The sequence below is a fragment of the Cibotium barometz genome, chromosome 62, assembly GCF_041138505.1.
Source record: "Cibotium barometz isolate CiBa-2024 chromosome 62, ASM4113850v1, whole genome shotgun sequence".
Classification (NCBI taxonomy): domain Eukaryota; kingdom Viridiplantae; phylum Streptophyta; class Polypodiopsida; order Cyatheales; family Cibotiaceae; genus Cibotium; species Cibotium barometz.
Genome location: NC_141107.1, coordinates 29,882,830 through 29,898,380, shown reverse-complemented (window position 1 = coordinate 29,898,380; position 15,551 = coordinate 29,882,830). Strand labels below are relative to the sequence as shown.

Below are 15,551 nucleotides of genomic sequence, written 5' to 3'. Positions count from 1 at the left end.
TAATCGTGCGCATCCTTACAAAGAAAGCATAAGTACATGCATTGGAAAAAATTTGGAAAAGAAGGTGAATAGTAGGGTTGCCCTTAATCCTTTCACTATAACAAAGCAGTTGCAAACAACAGTGGCCCAAGATGTTATAGTTGACATGCTAACGAAGGATAATGCACATGGTTACTCAGATATTAGGGATGGTAAGTTTGCACAAATGTTGGAGTATGTTACTCCTTTGAACATACTCCTTTGTAATGCATTGAGAGGTGTTTGGAATATGCCAAGAGGAATAAAAATATTTCAGCTACTGGTCTTGAGGCAATACTTGAACTTAAGCACAGGTGTCAATACCCTTTTCTTCAAAGTGTGCTCTTTCTTGGCCAGTTAGGAGACAAACATCAACCCCATGTTTTTAAGATGTCTACGAAATCACTTCCGTACATGACACGTCACCCTTAAAATGACTTCCTTATTTTTGAGGTAGCATTATAAAAAATCGATACAAAGGTGGAAATAAACAAGAGAAAATGAACCATGTCTAAATCATTGGTCAAAAAGTTGGTGTAACAACATCCAACTCCCCCACCAAAGGTCAAAAATTAGTGCGATATCTTATGTGAATAAATAAATGATTCTTCTTTTAGGTGTTGGGGTTCGAGCTCATGCCCCCCTCCTGGGCAGAGGCAGCATGATGTGATAGCCACACTAGCAAGGGCCTGATCATACTGCCATTAGTAAAAGGAAGCCATTAATAATCCTCTCCAACTCTTCAATTCAATTCACAAGGATTGAAATGTATAAAATCCTCAAGGCCTACATCCACTCCCAGCTCCTAAATTTGATTCTTCTCAGACACTAAGGCTGGTCAGAGTTTGGCTCTTATATCCTCAGTGAGCCAGTCTTTAAATGACGACAAGTAGTCCCCTTCAGGGAGAGTCCTTTCCTCCTGTGGCAGTCCTAGAGAGGACCCTTGTTTCACCCCATCCTCGTTACATTTCAACAATGTGTCTGATGCAGAAGGAAGAAGAGAGTTTTTGTTCTTTATCCAGGGTGCAAGAGCTGCTGCAAGAGCTTTCACATCGTTTGGTGTGTGAGCTGCAGTTAATGTAATGCGAAGCCTGTTCATAAAAAGCCCATGTCATTAGACAATCAGGCAGGACCTGCCACAACTTCACGTAAAAACAGTTCAAAATCCAACCACATGCTAATGAGCCTCACACTTCATCGCACTGCATTGTTGTGAGCTAAAAGACTGCTACTGATGAAAGGGTTTAGCAGCAGGGTCAATTAACAGAGATTCTAATAAGCATCCTTACAATCTACTAAGCCTCAGAATGGGTCCAATGGTATATCACTGGGGATTTATGCTCACGTGGGGGCTCCCCTTCAAGCTTGAGTATGAAGCCAGTCCATCTCTACCCTCTGTACTCCACATATCAAGGCCCTTAAAAACCTCCAAAACATGTCTAGATAGACCCAGATTGGTGAAGTGGTCAGCATAGAGGCGGCCTGTGCCAGCATCTGTGGTCTCATTCATGCCGCGTCTGTTATCGCAATCAGCGGGCAGGGCAGAAGGATACTATAACCTTAGGTCAACGGTAGCCTAAAACTCTCAACACATGGAAGTTCAGAAATCTTGCAATTAATATTAACAGTACCTGATAAGGAGGCGTTTGAAATAGATCAACAAAAAGGACTCACCTGGAAGAATGCTTAGGCACAGTAGGAGGTCTGATTGCAGTTACATGAAATCCAGCCGACATCAAAGACCTGTGAGGGGTGAAACAAAGTGCATTTAGTGCAATCCATAATAGTGACGTCGTTTTCAGCCCCATAAATAGTTTTGAAAAACAAAAAACTTCTGCTCATCATGGAGCATTACATGCATCTTGATAGGGAAGACAATTTTTAAATAAAGAGCAGTACTTTTATGGACAGAGGATTGAATTGAGTCAAACTCCCACTTGGAATTTTGACTCACCTGCAGTGGCTGATGGAGTGTTGCAGCAGATCCCCAGCACGATGGCTTCAACGCTGCATCCAACCCCCTCGCAAGTGTTTCTGGCTTCCCCGTCACATCTGCTTCCCAGGCCTCTGAAAGGAGTACCATCCCCTCATTCGGTCAATTGGACGATATCGATTCGACAGGTTTCAGCTGCCGCCTCAGTGGTTGCCATGGCAGTTAGGATTTCCATCCGGGTCTGCATAGCCTCTTCGAAAGCTCCCAACACGTCATTGCACTCCCCACCCTCCACGGGGGCCCGTTCATGCAGCGGGTTGAGTATTCAAGCCTCCCCAGATAGTGCTTCATTTTCCAACAGATGGGACTAACCAAAGGTTGTGAGCATAGTGTGGCATATATATATATATATATATATATATATATATGTATATATATATACCTAGATGAATCCAGGAGCATGCCCAAATTCACCTTATAAGAAAGTGCAATTCATAACCTCATGGTAGTCATCCACAAGACAATAAACCATCAACTCCATCATGCATAGTATGGACTAGATACTACGACATCCCCACTAACGTCATCAGTGCCCAATAGTGGGTGTAGAACTTGGTGTCAATATATGCTCCCACACACACACACACATAAGAGCATACATCCATACAAAGGTCTGTGTACTGAGTTTCTGTCAGAGCTCCGGAGATACAGGGCAGCCATAATGAAGCCTAGCACTAAGGATTATAACAAATAGAAAGAATTATTACAACAAAAAGGTAGTTGATAGGGCATATGCACCACTAAAGATAGAAAGAGATGTCAGACTCGGCCATAATGAAGCCTAGCACTAAGGATTATAACAAATAGAAAGAATTATTACAACAAAAAGGTAGTTGATAGGGCATATATCATCGTTGACTAGTCATGAGTTAGCCAAACTAACCTAAGGCTACGCTAACCTAGAGATTGAATTATGTCATCTAAATAAAAGTGTAACTAAGGCATTGTGTGAAATATAGCACCTAGGAACTAGGTGACTCTATAAGCCAATTCTAGGCTCTACCTCCGGGACAATAAGCCTCGCACGGACAACTCCATGGGGAATGTCTTGGTGGTATGATTTGCGAAGACTTATTGAAAGGATTGTCTTTGGATGCCTCTAAAGCCGAATCCTCTAGATCTCCAATTTGAGAGTGTTCTATGGTTGTGCATGGTGCTAGATGCCTCGGTTTGTATAGCTAATCTCAAGTGGTTCTAAGGCATAAACCAAGGTCAATACCAAGATGTCGGGTGTGTTAACCTAATTTCCAAGGATTTGTCATCACAAAAAGGTAATTATTAAGTGCTAATTGATCGAGAATAGGTGAATCTCTTAGTGTTGGAATTTTCACATAACCTCTCTCATAGTGGCCAATCGATACCGTGTACAAGGAGCAGCTCCAGTGTTTCATAAAAGGGCCCGAGTGTTTCATAAAAGGAAAGATGTCATGTGCACAGTGTGTATCTACCGTGTGCTACACGCATGCAAGACTAGTTTCGAGGCTTGGGGAAGCTTGGAACTAGGCAGGCTGATTGACGAGCTCAGTTAGGGATATACTAACGGGCGGGCACCCAAGTATGGACGGGCGGGCGCCCAAGTCTGGACGCCCGATGACCGGCCAAGAGCCTATAAAAGGGTGGCCAAGGTTAGTAATTGGGATATAGAGAGTCTCGCGAGTTTGTGAGAGCTCTATGGTCTTGGAGCCTGGATCTAGTGTAGACGTGCACCTGCTTTACGCAGCCGAGGCCGACAGCAGTCTCGAGGCCCGCGAGGGCAGCTTCGTGGCGGTATGGGACGTCGCGAGGAGGAGATTGGTCGGTATGTCATCCTAGTTAGCTCAGCTCGTGGCTCGGTGGGGACAGCCAAGTCTGTGGGCTTGCCCACGGCTGTCATGGTTGGGAGGTGAGTCAGGCCTGCACCCCCTTGTTGTTTGTTTGTTCGTTTGTTTGCAGGATTCGAGTCTCGAACCAAGACCGATCACGAGGAGATCCGTGGGGATTTGACAGTGGTATCAGAGCATACCTCGTGAACGAGCAAGTCGGTAGGTAGAGAAGATGAGGTCGAAGAAAGGTATGTGTTAAAAAGCTTGCTGTTTTTTCTGTGCATACTGATGTTTTCAGAATAGTATGTGTTTTTTCTTCATCAAAGAGACCCATGTTGATGGGAGATGGTAGTCTTAGAAGGGTCGTTTGCTTTGCAAAGAAGAGAAGAGTTTGTGTGTGCAGTCATACGCATGAGCAGGTTGGGTGAGAAGCAGAAAACAGAAAAAGCACGATGCTTTTCTGGTTCGAACGCGAGAGAGAGCGAGAGAAGTGCTGGATCGCACATTCGCTGGCGGCGGGTGATGCTAGTTGACGTGTTGTAGGCGACACTGCAGGCGGGCAAACAGGCCTGCCAAGTCAGGCGGCCAGGCATGCGTAGCCAGCCCAGGCAGCGCAGCAGCGCCTACGCCAGGCGGCCAGGCCTGCCAGGCATGCGCAGCCAGCTCAGGCAGCGCCTACGCTAGGCGGGCAGGTACCCCCAGCCAGGCATCGCCCAGGCCAGTCCTACGTAGCCAGCCCGGGTGTGACCAGGCGTACGCGAGGGTGGCGCAGCCTACCTATGTGCACTCAGGCGCCGGAAGGACGGACAGCGCAGGTTGACGTCAGCGCAAGCAGCACACGCCGGCGGCTAATCCTGGAAGGAAAAAAAAAAGGTGAAAGCACACGTTTTTTTTATGGGCTTTCGCTGTTTTGAGTTTAAATTTTTTTTTAAAGTTTTAAAAGACCCCTCCTCCAAGGTTTCAAAAGTGTTTTTTTTTTAAAGAATATAGAATATATATATCCATATATATATATATATTAATATATATATATATATATGTTTATTTATTTATTCAAGAAAAAAAACACACAAAAGCAAAGCAAAAGCTAAGCCTAGCTTTTGGAGATTTTTAGCTTTTGGGGCTATCTTTATAAACCCCTTAAGTGGGCTTCTTGCCACACATCTCTCAAGTTTTCAAGCTCTCAAGCTCTCAAGTTCCCTCGCACTCTTGTTGTGCAAAGATTGAATTTTCTCTCCACGTACCCTCTTCACAATGTCGACCCAAGAATCGGAGTTGGAGCCCCTTGTGGAACGCGAAGGCTTGCCGGCTACGAAAGGTACCGATGCTGATCTTTTTGGACGATTGTGTGTCAAAATCAGATTTCCAAGAGTTCAAAGTAGCTCTCGAAGCTTCTTCGACGGAACGTCAGGCACAAATCGCAGCCCAGATGCAAGCTTTGCAGAACTCCATTGCTCTATTGACCACTACCCTCTCTACTTTCTCGGGTATGGATACCTTGGCTTCAGCTTTAGGCCCCAACATTACTCCGGAACCGTTCGGGGGCGAGCAAAAGCAGCGCATCAAGGAGATCGTGGACACGTGGCTACATAAGTGGCAAGTTCACTTTCAGTTTCATCCATATGATGATGGAAAGAAGATCCAGTTAGCAGCAGGTTTCCTGTCCGACAAAGCTTTGCTTTGGTGGAAGGAACTCAACCCTAAGCCAACGACTTGGGCACAATTCGAAGACTTCTTCAAGAAGGAATTCCTCAAGAAAGAGGATGATTATGATGTTGTTGCCCGGTTTTCAGCTTTGACCATGACCTCGCAACACCTCACTTATGAGGTCTACCTCTAGAAGTTTCGTGACTTGCAGATGAAAGCTACAAAGATGGATCCCACTACTCTTTTGGGGTTTTTCGTAGCTGGTTTACCAGACTCATACCGCTTACAGGTTAAAAATAACAAATGTAAAACTTTGGACGAGGCCATTCATTCAGCTCGTATCTATGATGATACAATGGTCTCTTCCAAGTCGAAACCCGTTACCGAGCAGGGGAACAAGCATAAAAGAAACTTCTCCGCACCTATGGCTAACACGACAGAAGGAAAGTCTTCGGACCAACCTTCGAAGAGTTCCAGTTCGACTCCAGCAAAGAAGAAACGACTCCTTAGGGCTTTAAAGCTCAAGAAGGAAGGACATTGTTTTATCTGCGAAGAAAAAGGACACATGCGTAACGAGTGCCCGAAGCAAAAGGGTACCAAGACATACGCAGGACCCAAGCCAAAGGCAGCTAACCAGTTGTCTTTGACAGGTATGTCAATTACTGTACTTTCTCGCCCTAGTACTTGTTCTGATTGTCTGTTCAATTCTAAAGTATTTGGCTTGCATGATCTTCTCCGAGTTTATGGAGAAGTGAATGGCCATAAAATTCAAATTCTTTTAGACCCTCGCAGTTCGCATAACTTTGTTAACTACAAACTTGTGCAGAAATTGAGTCTTGATACGACACTCAGCGACCATACCTATGAGGTACGTCTACCTGCGGGAAGGCAAGTTTGGGATCGCAAGGTGGAGATGCTTCCAATCCAGATTCAGGACTACAAAGATACTCTGGAATGCTATGTAATGCACCTAGAGAATGTAGACTTGTTATTAGGGATTGAGTGGTTTAAGACTCTTGAAGTCCAGATAGATTGGTCTAGTCATATTTTTTCTTTTCAGCATAAGGACACCAAGTATAGTATTTTAGGTGATTGTATTCATCCCTCTCAGGGACCTCTTGTAAATACAATTGATTTTGAAATATAATGGATTCTTCTTTGTATACCGCTTTCCATTGTGTATTGATTCCACTTTCTTCTTTTCTCATCCCTTCCATGGATATAAATGAATTAAGTGTGTTAGAAAGCAAAGAATTACAGAAGATACTTGATTCGTTTCAAAATGTATTTCCTAAGGAACTGCCATCGGGTTTACCACCTGAACGGGCAGTAGATCATCGTATTGACTTGATCCCTGGTGCTCATCCTGTCAGTATTCCACCTTATAGGATGAGCCAAGCCGAGGAAGATGAGTTGGCTAAACAACTCGAAGATTATTTGAGGATGGGCCAGATCCGTCCAAGTAAATCACCTTGGGGTGCACCTGTGTTACTTAGGAGAAAGAAGGACAATACCTGGAGAATGTGTATAGATTACAAGAGATTGAACAAGCTGACCATTAAGAACCGTTATCCTCTCCCTAGATCAGATGACCTGATTGACCGGTTAGCAGGAGCGAAATATTTCACGAAGATAGATTTACGTACTGGCTACCACCAGATACGTATTCATGGAAGGCATGTCGAAAGAACCGCCTTTCGGACTAGGTATGGCCATTACGAGTTTCTCGTATTACCTTTTGGGTTAACCAATGCTCCAGCCACTTTCCAGCAAATGATGAACGATCTTTTTCGTGAACATTTGGGGAAATTTGTGGTGGTGTTCCTGGATGATATTTTGATATATAGTCGTACTCTTGAGGATCATGTCAGACACCTCACGATTGTCTTATCTATATTAAGACAGAATCGACTATATGCTAAGTTGAGTAAATGTGAGTTCTTTATGACCGACATCATTTACTTGAGACACAAGATCACTCGAGATGGATTGAGCATTGACTATGACCGAGTTCAGAAGGTTCTGGACTGGCCTATACCGCGAACAGTGAAACAACTTCGTTCTTTTCTCGGTTTTGTAGTTTTTCTTCGGAAATCTGTACGGGAGTACTCTCAGCTCACACTACCGATGACCGACTTATTGAAAGGTCGTGGATGTAAGTCAAATCAGCCTATCACTTGGAATAACGATTTGGATATGGCCTTCAGACTTTTGAAAGATAAAGTCAAGGAAGCACCTATCTTAGCATTGCCTGATCCTAGTCGGCCTTATGTTCTTGAAACTGATGCCAGTGATTATGCTATCGGGGCTGCTTTATTTCAAGATGGTAGACCGGTTGCTTTTGAAAGTAAAAAGCTAGACGACACTCAATCTCGTTGGCCAACCCTTGAGAAGGAGCTTTATGCTGTGATTCATGCTCTCAAGGTTTGGAGACATTATTTATATGGCTCCAAGTTTGTGCTATTGACTGATCATCAGTCAATCAAGTATGTGTGTGATGCGGATGATTTGAGAGGCAGGAAAGCTCGTTGGGCAGAGTTAATGCAAGATTTTGATTTTGAGATCCGTTATCGAAAAGGGTCCATGAATAGTATTGCAGATGCGCTTAGTCGGATTAGAGAGGTGAATACTTTGTCGTTCACTGAGATTTCTACTGACTTATTTCAGTCATTGAGAGGGCTTTGCAGGACTGATAGTTATTTTGGTCCATTTTGGCAGAAGATCCAGGACGGGAGCTCATTGATTGACCAAGACTCAATGACTGAGCAGTCTATCATTCAGGCTGCAGGAGGGCAGTGGATGATTCAGAATGGTTTACTATTCCGTAATGACAAAACTTGTGTACCACAGATCTCGGACATTAGGTCCAAGATTCTTAAGGAGTGTCACGATGCCCCTTCTCCTGGACATCCTGGGTACACAGGACACTATCATTAGTGAAACACACTTTTTATTGGTCGAAGATGAAAGGGTATGTAGAAGATTATGTTCTCAAGTGTCAAATTTGTCAGGCAAATAAAGCTGAACGCTTTAGACAGGCTGGGTTGTTGCATCCTTTGCAAATCCCAGGTAATAAATGGGAAAGTATTTCCATGGATTTTATTACTGGATTGCCAAGAACACATCAAGGCCACGATTCTATTTGGGTTGTGGTAGATCGCTTGACAAAAATGGCTAGATTTTTACCGACCCGGAAGACTATTACAGCTACGCAATTAGCACGGCAGTTTATCGAGCAATTGTTTAGACTGTTCGGGTTACCACAGGACATAGTCAGTGATAGGGACTCTAAGTTTACGAGTGATTTTTAGAAACTTGTTTTTGAGAAGTTTGAAACAACTTTGAATTTGAGTTCCTCTGATCATCCTCAATCTGATGGCTAGACTGAAAGAGTGAATCAGATTTTGGAGGATATGCTTCGAGCATATGTATCCAAAAGACAGAGTTCATGGGAGGATTATCTTCCTATGTTAGAATTTGCATATAACAGTACTAAGCATACGAGTACAGGTTTTAGTCCTTTCATGCTTATGTATGGTTTTCAACCTAGATCACCAGTTACAGTAGGATTCTCAGGACTTCAACATGATGCAGCACGTAATTTTTTGCAAGATATGCAGGAAATGTTACAAGTTGCGAAGGAATCTATTAGAAGTGCTCAAGACCGAGACAGATTTTATTCTAATAGACATCGTTCACCGAGAGAGTTCTCTGAAGGAACGATGGTGTATTTGTGAGTTCCGAAAGATTCCGAGACTTTACGGACAGGTCGATCTCCGAAATTATCCCCTAGATACTGTGGACCATTTCGTGTTACACGACGGATTGGTTCAGTTGCATATGAATTGGATTTGCCTTCTCATGTGAAAGTTCATCCTGTATTTCATGTCAGTAGACTTAAGGAAGTACTGGGTGGAGCAGATCAGTTAGTTACTCCTCAAGAAATTATAGATGTCGAGGACATGACATTTGTTTCGCACGAACCTGAAAAGATTCTTGGATTTCGTGAAAGAAAATTGCGTAATACGCTTATCACGGAATACAAGATCAAGTCGAAGGATCGTGTTGAGGAGGACGCTACATGGGAGACATTGACTACTCTTCAGAGAGATTACCCTGGCTTTTTAGTGAGCTCAGGAGTGAGCTCTTAGAGGAAGGGGAGTATGTCATGTGCACAGTGTGTATCTACCGTGTGCTACACGCATGCAAGACTAGTTTCGAGGCTTGGGGAAGCTTGGAACTAGGCAGGCTGATTGACGAGCTGAGTTAGGGATATACTAACGGGCCAAGTATGGACGGGCGGACGCCCAAGTGTGGACGCCCGATGACCGGCCAAGAGCCTATAAAAGGGTGGCCAAGGTTAGTTATTGGGATATAGATAGTCTCCCGAGTTTGTGAGAGCTCTATGGCCTTGGAGCCTGGATCTAGTGCAGACGTGCACCTGCTTTACACAGCCGAGGCCGACAGTAGTCTCGAGGCCCGTGAGGGCAGCTTCGTGGCGGTATGGGACGTCGCGAGGAGGAGATTGGTCGGTACGTCATCCTAGTTAGCTCAGCTCGTGGCTTGGTGGGGACAGCCAAGTCTGTGGGCTTGCCCACGGCTGTCATGGTTGGGAGGTGAGTCAGGCCTGCACCCCCTTGTTGTTTGTTTGTTCGTTTCTTTGCAGGATTTGAGTCTCGAACCAAGATCGATCACGAGGAACTTTGTGGGTATCATGTGTGTTTAGGTCCTCAGGGACACTAATTCTATGCACAAAGCAGTCTCGGTATAAAGCTGACCACTTTGCTTCAGGATCATATCGATAAAGGTCACTTGGTTAAAGTTTGAACCTTAAAACCCATCTCAAAAAATCCTTTGTGGATGAGAAGGGTAACATTCAAAGGTATCATGTGGTTCTAAGGATGGATTGCAAAATTTCAATTGATTGGTCGTGTCTTTTGTAGAGCAAGACATGAATTGGTTGATGGGATATCACTGATCAAGGGCTTGTGTTTAAGGAACCTATTTGTCATAGGGAATCTCCATATGATGTTCATTGTTGAGACACCAATAACCAGAGATATGAAGAAGCTACCTTTGACGGATGTCAATGAGGGAGAGCTTACCTCATGAAAGAAACGTAAACCTTAGCCTGTCACCTGTGATAATTAGTTTTAACTAGGGAGTAGCCTTTTGTGGTGCTTTTTCCGGTCAGTAAAGGAACCTCTAAGGTTTGAGTTGGTAAGATCCAAGAGTACTGGGAACTCCTTTTGTATGTAGTAGTTCCGATAACCATAATGGTTTGATTCAGTTACTTTCAGAGTTGAAGGAATGGGTTTCAGAAGTTCTCCATGTAGAGAATCAATTTAGTGAACCAATCAGACACATCTTTATGACGAGGGATCTAATAGCCAGTGCCTGGTAGCCAATTTTCTTACAGGCCTCACCAATGTGGTGTATGGTCTGGTGGTAATACTTGAGGAAGACTTCCAGATAGGTAAGTTGAGAAGCATTAAACCTTGTCAGTGTTACTGTATGGCTGACTCTGAAACGGATCCAAAAGCATACTTATGTGAACCATAGTAACAGGGGACGGAGGGGACGGAGAGCCGGGACGCGGAAACGCCGTCCCGAAACGGCATGGCGCTCCGACACGGCGGGCGGGATGCCTTGGGCACCTGCATCACAAGGGGACGGCGTCCAGGGAACGGCAGAACGGGTGTGCGCTGTCGGGGACAGGTCTGGAACGGGACGGTGGGATGCTTTTTTTTTCGCTGGTTTTTTGCGCCGTTGTTTCGCTTTTTTTTCCGCCGTTTTTTCACTTTTTTCTGCCGTTTTTTCCGCCGCTTCTGCCCGTTGGTGGCTGGCAGCTGCGCCCGTTTCCTCCCATTGGCATTGTGGCCTGCCATCACCCGTGACCCGCACCATGCATGAGCCTTGAGGCTTGGAGCTCTCCGCCACCTATAAGGCTTGAGCTCTCCTCTCTCTCTCTCTCCCACTCTCTCACTCTTGCCCAGCCGCCCCACTCCCTCTCCCCACTCTTGAGCTTAAGCAGCAAGCGCTCTCTCTCTCCCTAGTTGCTGCTTCCGGATGCTCCCTACTGATGTATTGTAGGGCTAGATACTTACCTTCAGTTCTTTCTTTTCTTTTCGAGACATTGTATCAGATGTCACATGGTTGTAACTTTGGTCTCATAGGTCACTTTGGCCTTTTGAAGACGTTAATATAACATCTCATCTCATCTCATCTCATCTCATCTCATCTCTCTCTCTCTCTCTCTCTCTCTCTCTCTCTCTCTCTCTCTTCTCTCTCTCTCTCTCTTCTCTCTCTCTTCTCTCTCTCTCTCTCTCTCTCTCTCTCTCTCTCTCTCTCCCCCCCCCCGCGCTGGTGGTCCTGCCTTGCTCACTGCACGCGCTACGCGCTGGTGGTTCTGCCTTGCTCGCTGCTCGCGCTACCCGCTGGTGGTTCTGCCCTGCTCGCGAAAAGCCGTCTGGTCCATGGCGTGACGTCGCGCAAGCTCTCCCTGCTCGCGCTACGCGCTGGTGGTCTTGCCCGGCTCGTGAAAGCCGTCTGGTCCATGACGTGACGTCGCGCAAGCTCTCCCTACTCGCGCTACGCGCTGGTGGTCCTACCCTGCTCGCGCTGCGCACCCTGGCTGTGCTGCGCCTAGCGCTGCCCTGAACCTTGGGAAAACCAAGGTTATGGTCTTTCATACATCGAGACAGGGCAGGAGTCATCTGACATTCACTCTCGCAGGATGCCAGGTGGAGGTGGTGACATCATACGTGTACCTAGGGGTTACCTTCTCTGCAGCAGCCACACGCTTTACCATGGGTTCAGCAGCCAGAGCTAGATTGACACGGGGATATGCAGCATTGGCTATGCTAGAGAGACAGTGCCACCAGGCGCATTTTCAGGAGCCCCGGACGAAGGGGTGGCTATTTGACACATTAGTCACACCGGCATTGATGTATGGAGCAGCAGTATGGGCGCCAGGCCTTGCTACCCATTGGTGGACACAGATAGAGAGACCACAGGCCCTCATGATGGCACGCATGATACGCAGCAAACCGTCAGTACCTCATGACATTATCCGAGCAGAGTTTGCTGCGCCTCCTATGATGGTAGAGGCCATATTTCAGACTATATGCCTGCTAGACAGATTCAGAGAGATGCCACAGGACAGATTATCATACAGAGCTTTTCAGGCATCTAGACAGTTGGCTGAGGCAGGAGACAGAGGATCATGGTATGCACAGGTCACACATTGGTTCTCACAGCATGGCCTAGACATGGATCATCTACCACCATTCCAGTATGACAGGGATGCACCACATATCCGTCTCTCTCATAGTGAGAGGAACAGAGTATTGAGACAGGATCTATGGCAGCTCTATACACGAGAGACATGGATTTCGCCTACACAGCCTCTTCCACCGAAGATGCTATACTACAGAGATCACTTCATGAGTATCACTGATGATGGATTTATAGAGAGGCCTAGATACATGGAGGGCTTTTTACCACACGGCTCCCGAGTGGCTATTGGTCAGCTCAGAGTTTCATCACACCGATTGGAGATTGAGACTGGCAGAGCAGCACGGATCCCCCGAGAGGAGAGGGTATGCAGATTGTGCAGAGAGGAGGTGGAGAGTGAGGAGCATTATGTATGCAGATGCAGAGCATATACAGCCATCAGAGAGAGATATCCCATTTTATTCAGAGAGCCACATTCCCTACGCCAGATCTTTGAGGCAGCAGACCAGCGCATACTGGGGAGATACATTCTAGACATACAGTGCCACAGAGAGACATTATTACAGGCTCAGACAGCTCCAGAGGGGGGGCGACAGACACAGATTACTACATTTTTTCAGAGATCCATACCCCTCCCAGCCCCTACACGGCAGGGAATTACTCTCCAGAGAGCAGAGACACTTAGAGCCCGCAGGAGACAGAGGACACCTGGCTTTCGGACACCACGCCTATACCAGAGAGAGATGACAGAGATCAGAGCTCAGTTTCACAGAGAGGGTGCGGAGCGACTGGCTCGCTTCAGAGCACACCCAGGCATGTTCTTCAGGGAGCTGTGGACACCCCCTTCACTGATGTATACCATTTTATACCCCCAGTATGGTACAGGATGGAGCTAGCTAGGTTGCATATCATGATTGTATACTCCATGCATATAGCTTTGCATTCTCCTAGTAATAGAGCTCCATCCCCTGCACACCCAGATTCAGCTTTTTTATTCAGTACTTTTTCATTTTGTTGGGATGACAGAGGATACCCCATACATGTACTCCGATTTGTCTCATAGGCCGAGTTCGGTCTTTTGGAAGACGTTAATAAAATCTTTCTTTCTTTCTTTCTTTCTTTCTCTCTCTCTCTCTCTCTCTCTCTCTCTCTCTCTCTCTCTCTCTCTCTCTACTACAATCCCTCTCTCGCTCCTCTCTGCCTGCCTGTGGGAAGCACTGCAGAGTAATCTCGAAGAATGGCTCCGAGTCTCCAAGAGAAGCTCGAGGCCCTCGAAACGGCAATGAAGGCACTAATCAAGGAAAACAAGAAGACATCCGATTCCAACCTCAATGAGGTGGAGAACAAGTTACACCGGCACATCATGGCCCTCGAAGTACGGGTCACGGAACTTGAACAAGAGAACACGGCACTCAAGGAGGAGGTGAGTGCACTGAAAGTGGAATTGGTAGTCGTCTAGAACACCAAGAAGGAAGAAGGGGAGATCAATGGCAACACTCTCACGGCCATCAAAGAAGAGATCTCCAAGGAGATCACAAAAGAGATGGAGGGGAAACTCGAAGCCAAGCAATCAGGATGGGTTGAAGTGGTGAAGAAAAACATCCGTAAAGAGGTGAGGGAGGAGACTCAAAGGGAAGAACACCAAATCATTCACACCACCATTGAAGAGGAGAAGATGAGGTAGGCCCGCCGCCTCAACATTCGAGTCACAGGTATAACCGAGACACCCGACTCCACTCCCGAGAAAGGTGGACAGCTTCTATGCATGAAGCTCGGCTACAGGGAAGAGGACCCTCCCCCCTTCACCAAAGCATGGAGAGCCGAGAAAGACTCGACACGCAAGCGAGCCCTCATCCTACAATTTGCAAGTTTGCAAGGGAGACGGAGAGGGCCACCTTCATGAGGAAGAGGGTGATTCTATGAGGATTACATGGAGATCCCATCTATTTAGATGACGACCTTACGAGGATGCAGATAGAACACAGGAAAACATGTATGCCAAGAGTCCTACAGGCCCGGAAAGAGGGCAAGAGAGCATTCTATCGCGATGGTCGTGTCATCATCGATGGCAAGGCCACCGATTAGCGCCAGGTGGCCTATGGGACATCAGCTATGGAGGATCCAAATTCACAGATACACATAGCAGTTTGGAACTGCAATGGAGTGCTTTGGACACATCTTGGGAGGATGGAGGAGATCATGGAGGGACGGGACATCATACTACTTACAGAGACACACCAGAGCCCAGATGTTGGGGTAAAGACGTTATGCCCACCCTTATAGTGTGTACAAGCCCATAAGTTATAGTACATAGTACACTTAGTACTTTTAATGTACTAAGTGCACTATGTGTACTAGTGCAATATACATGTGTGATAGGGGAGTCACACACTCATATCTTCATGAGTTGACTTATCCCCACAACTCTCTCTCTCTCTCTCTCTCCCTTGCTTCTCTGTGTATGTCTCCCACATGAATTAACCTAACCCTAATTCTTCTCTCTCCCACACAACTGGTATCAGAGCATAGGTTGCTGTCTTGATCCTCTGAAGCTGAGTTTCTTCTGGTACAGATTTGGCACAGCTTTGTGCAAGTTTTGGCATGGCTGTACACGTTTTGAGTGACCAAAAGGTTCAATTTCAGCTGCTGTACTTGCCGGTACAGGTTTGGTACATCATTGGTGAGCACTTGGTAGTGTTGTACAGTACTTTGGAAAAGCAACAGAGCACATTTAAGGTGCTGTCCAAAATCTGCAGCAACCAGATTTTGGTGATTTCATCACATAAAGTGGGAGAAAAGTTGCATTTGTGCTTCCGCAGTGGGAGATAAAGCTTGGGAGAACAACGGTGAGCACT

General features: G+C 46.0%; 1 protein-coding gene across 1 annotated transcript in view; it reads right to left on the bottom strand.

Annotated features, from left to right (window-relative positions):
• Positions 1 to 446: 446 nt before the first annotated feature.
• BIOF (biotin F) overlaps positions 447 to 15,551 on the bottom strand; it is a 52,699-nt gene continuing 37,594 nt past the window's right edge. The window contains exons 10-11 of the mRNA XM_086795619.1: positions 1,693 to 1,761; positions 447 to 1,109 (exon numbers count right to left, since the gene is read on the bottom strand). Coding sequence (XP_086651745.1) covers positions 857 to 1,109; positions 1,693 to 1,761 — 322 coding nt within the window. The 3' untranslated portion in view covers positions 447 to 856. The remainder of the gene's footprint in view (positions 1,110 to 1,692; positions 1,762 to 15,551) is intronic.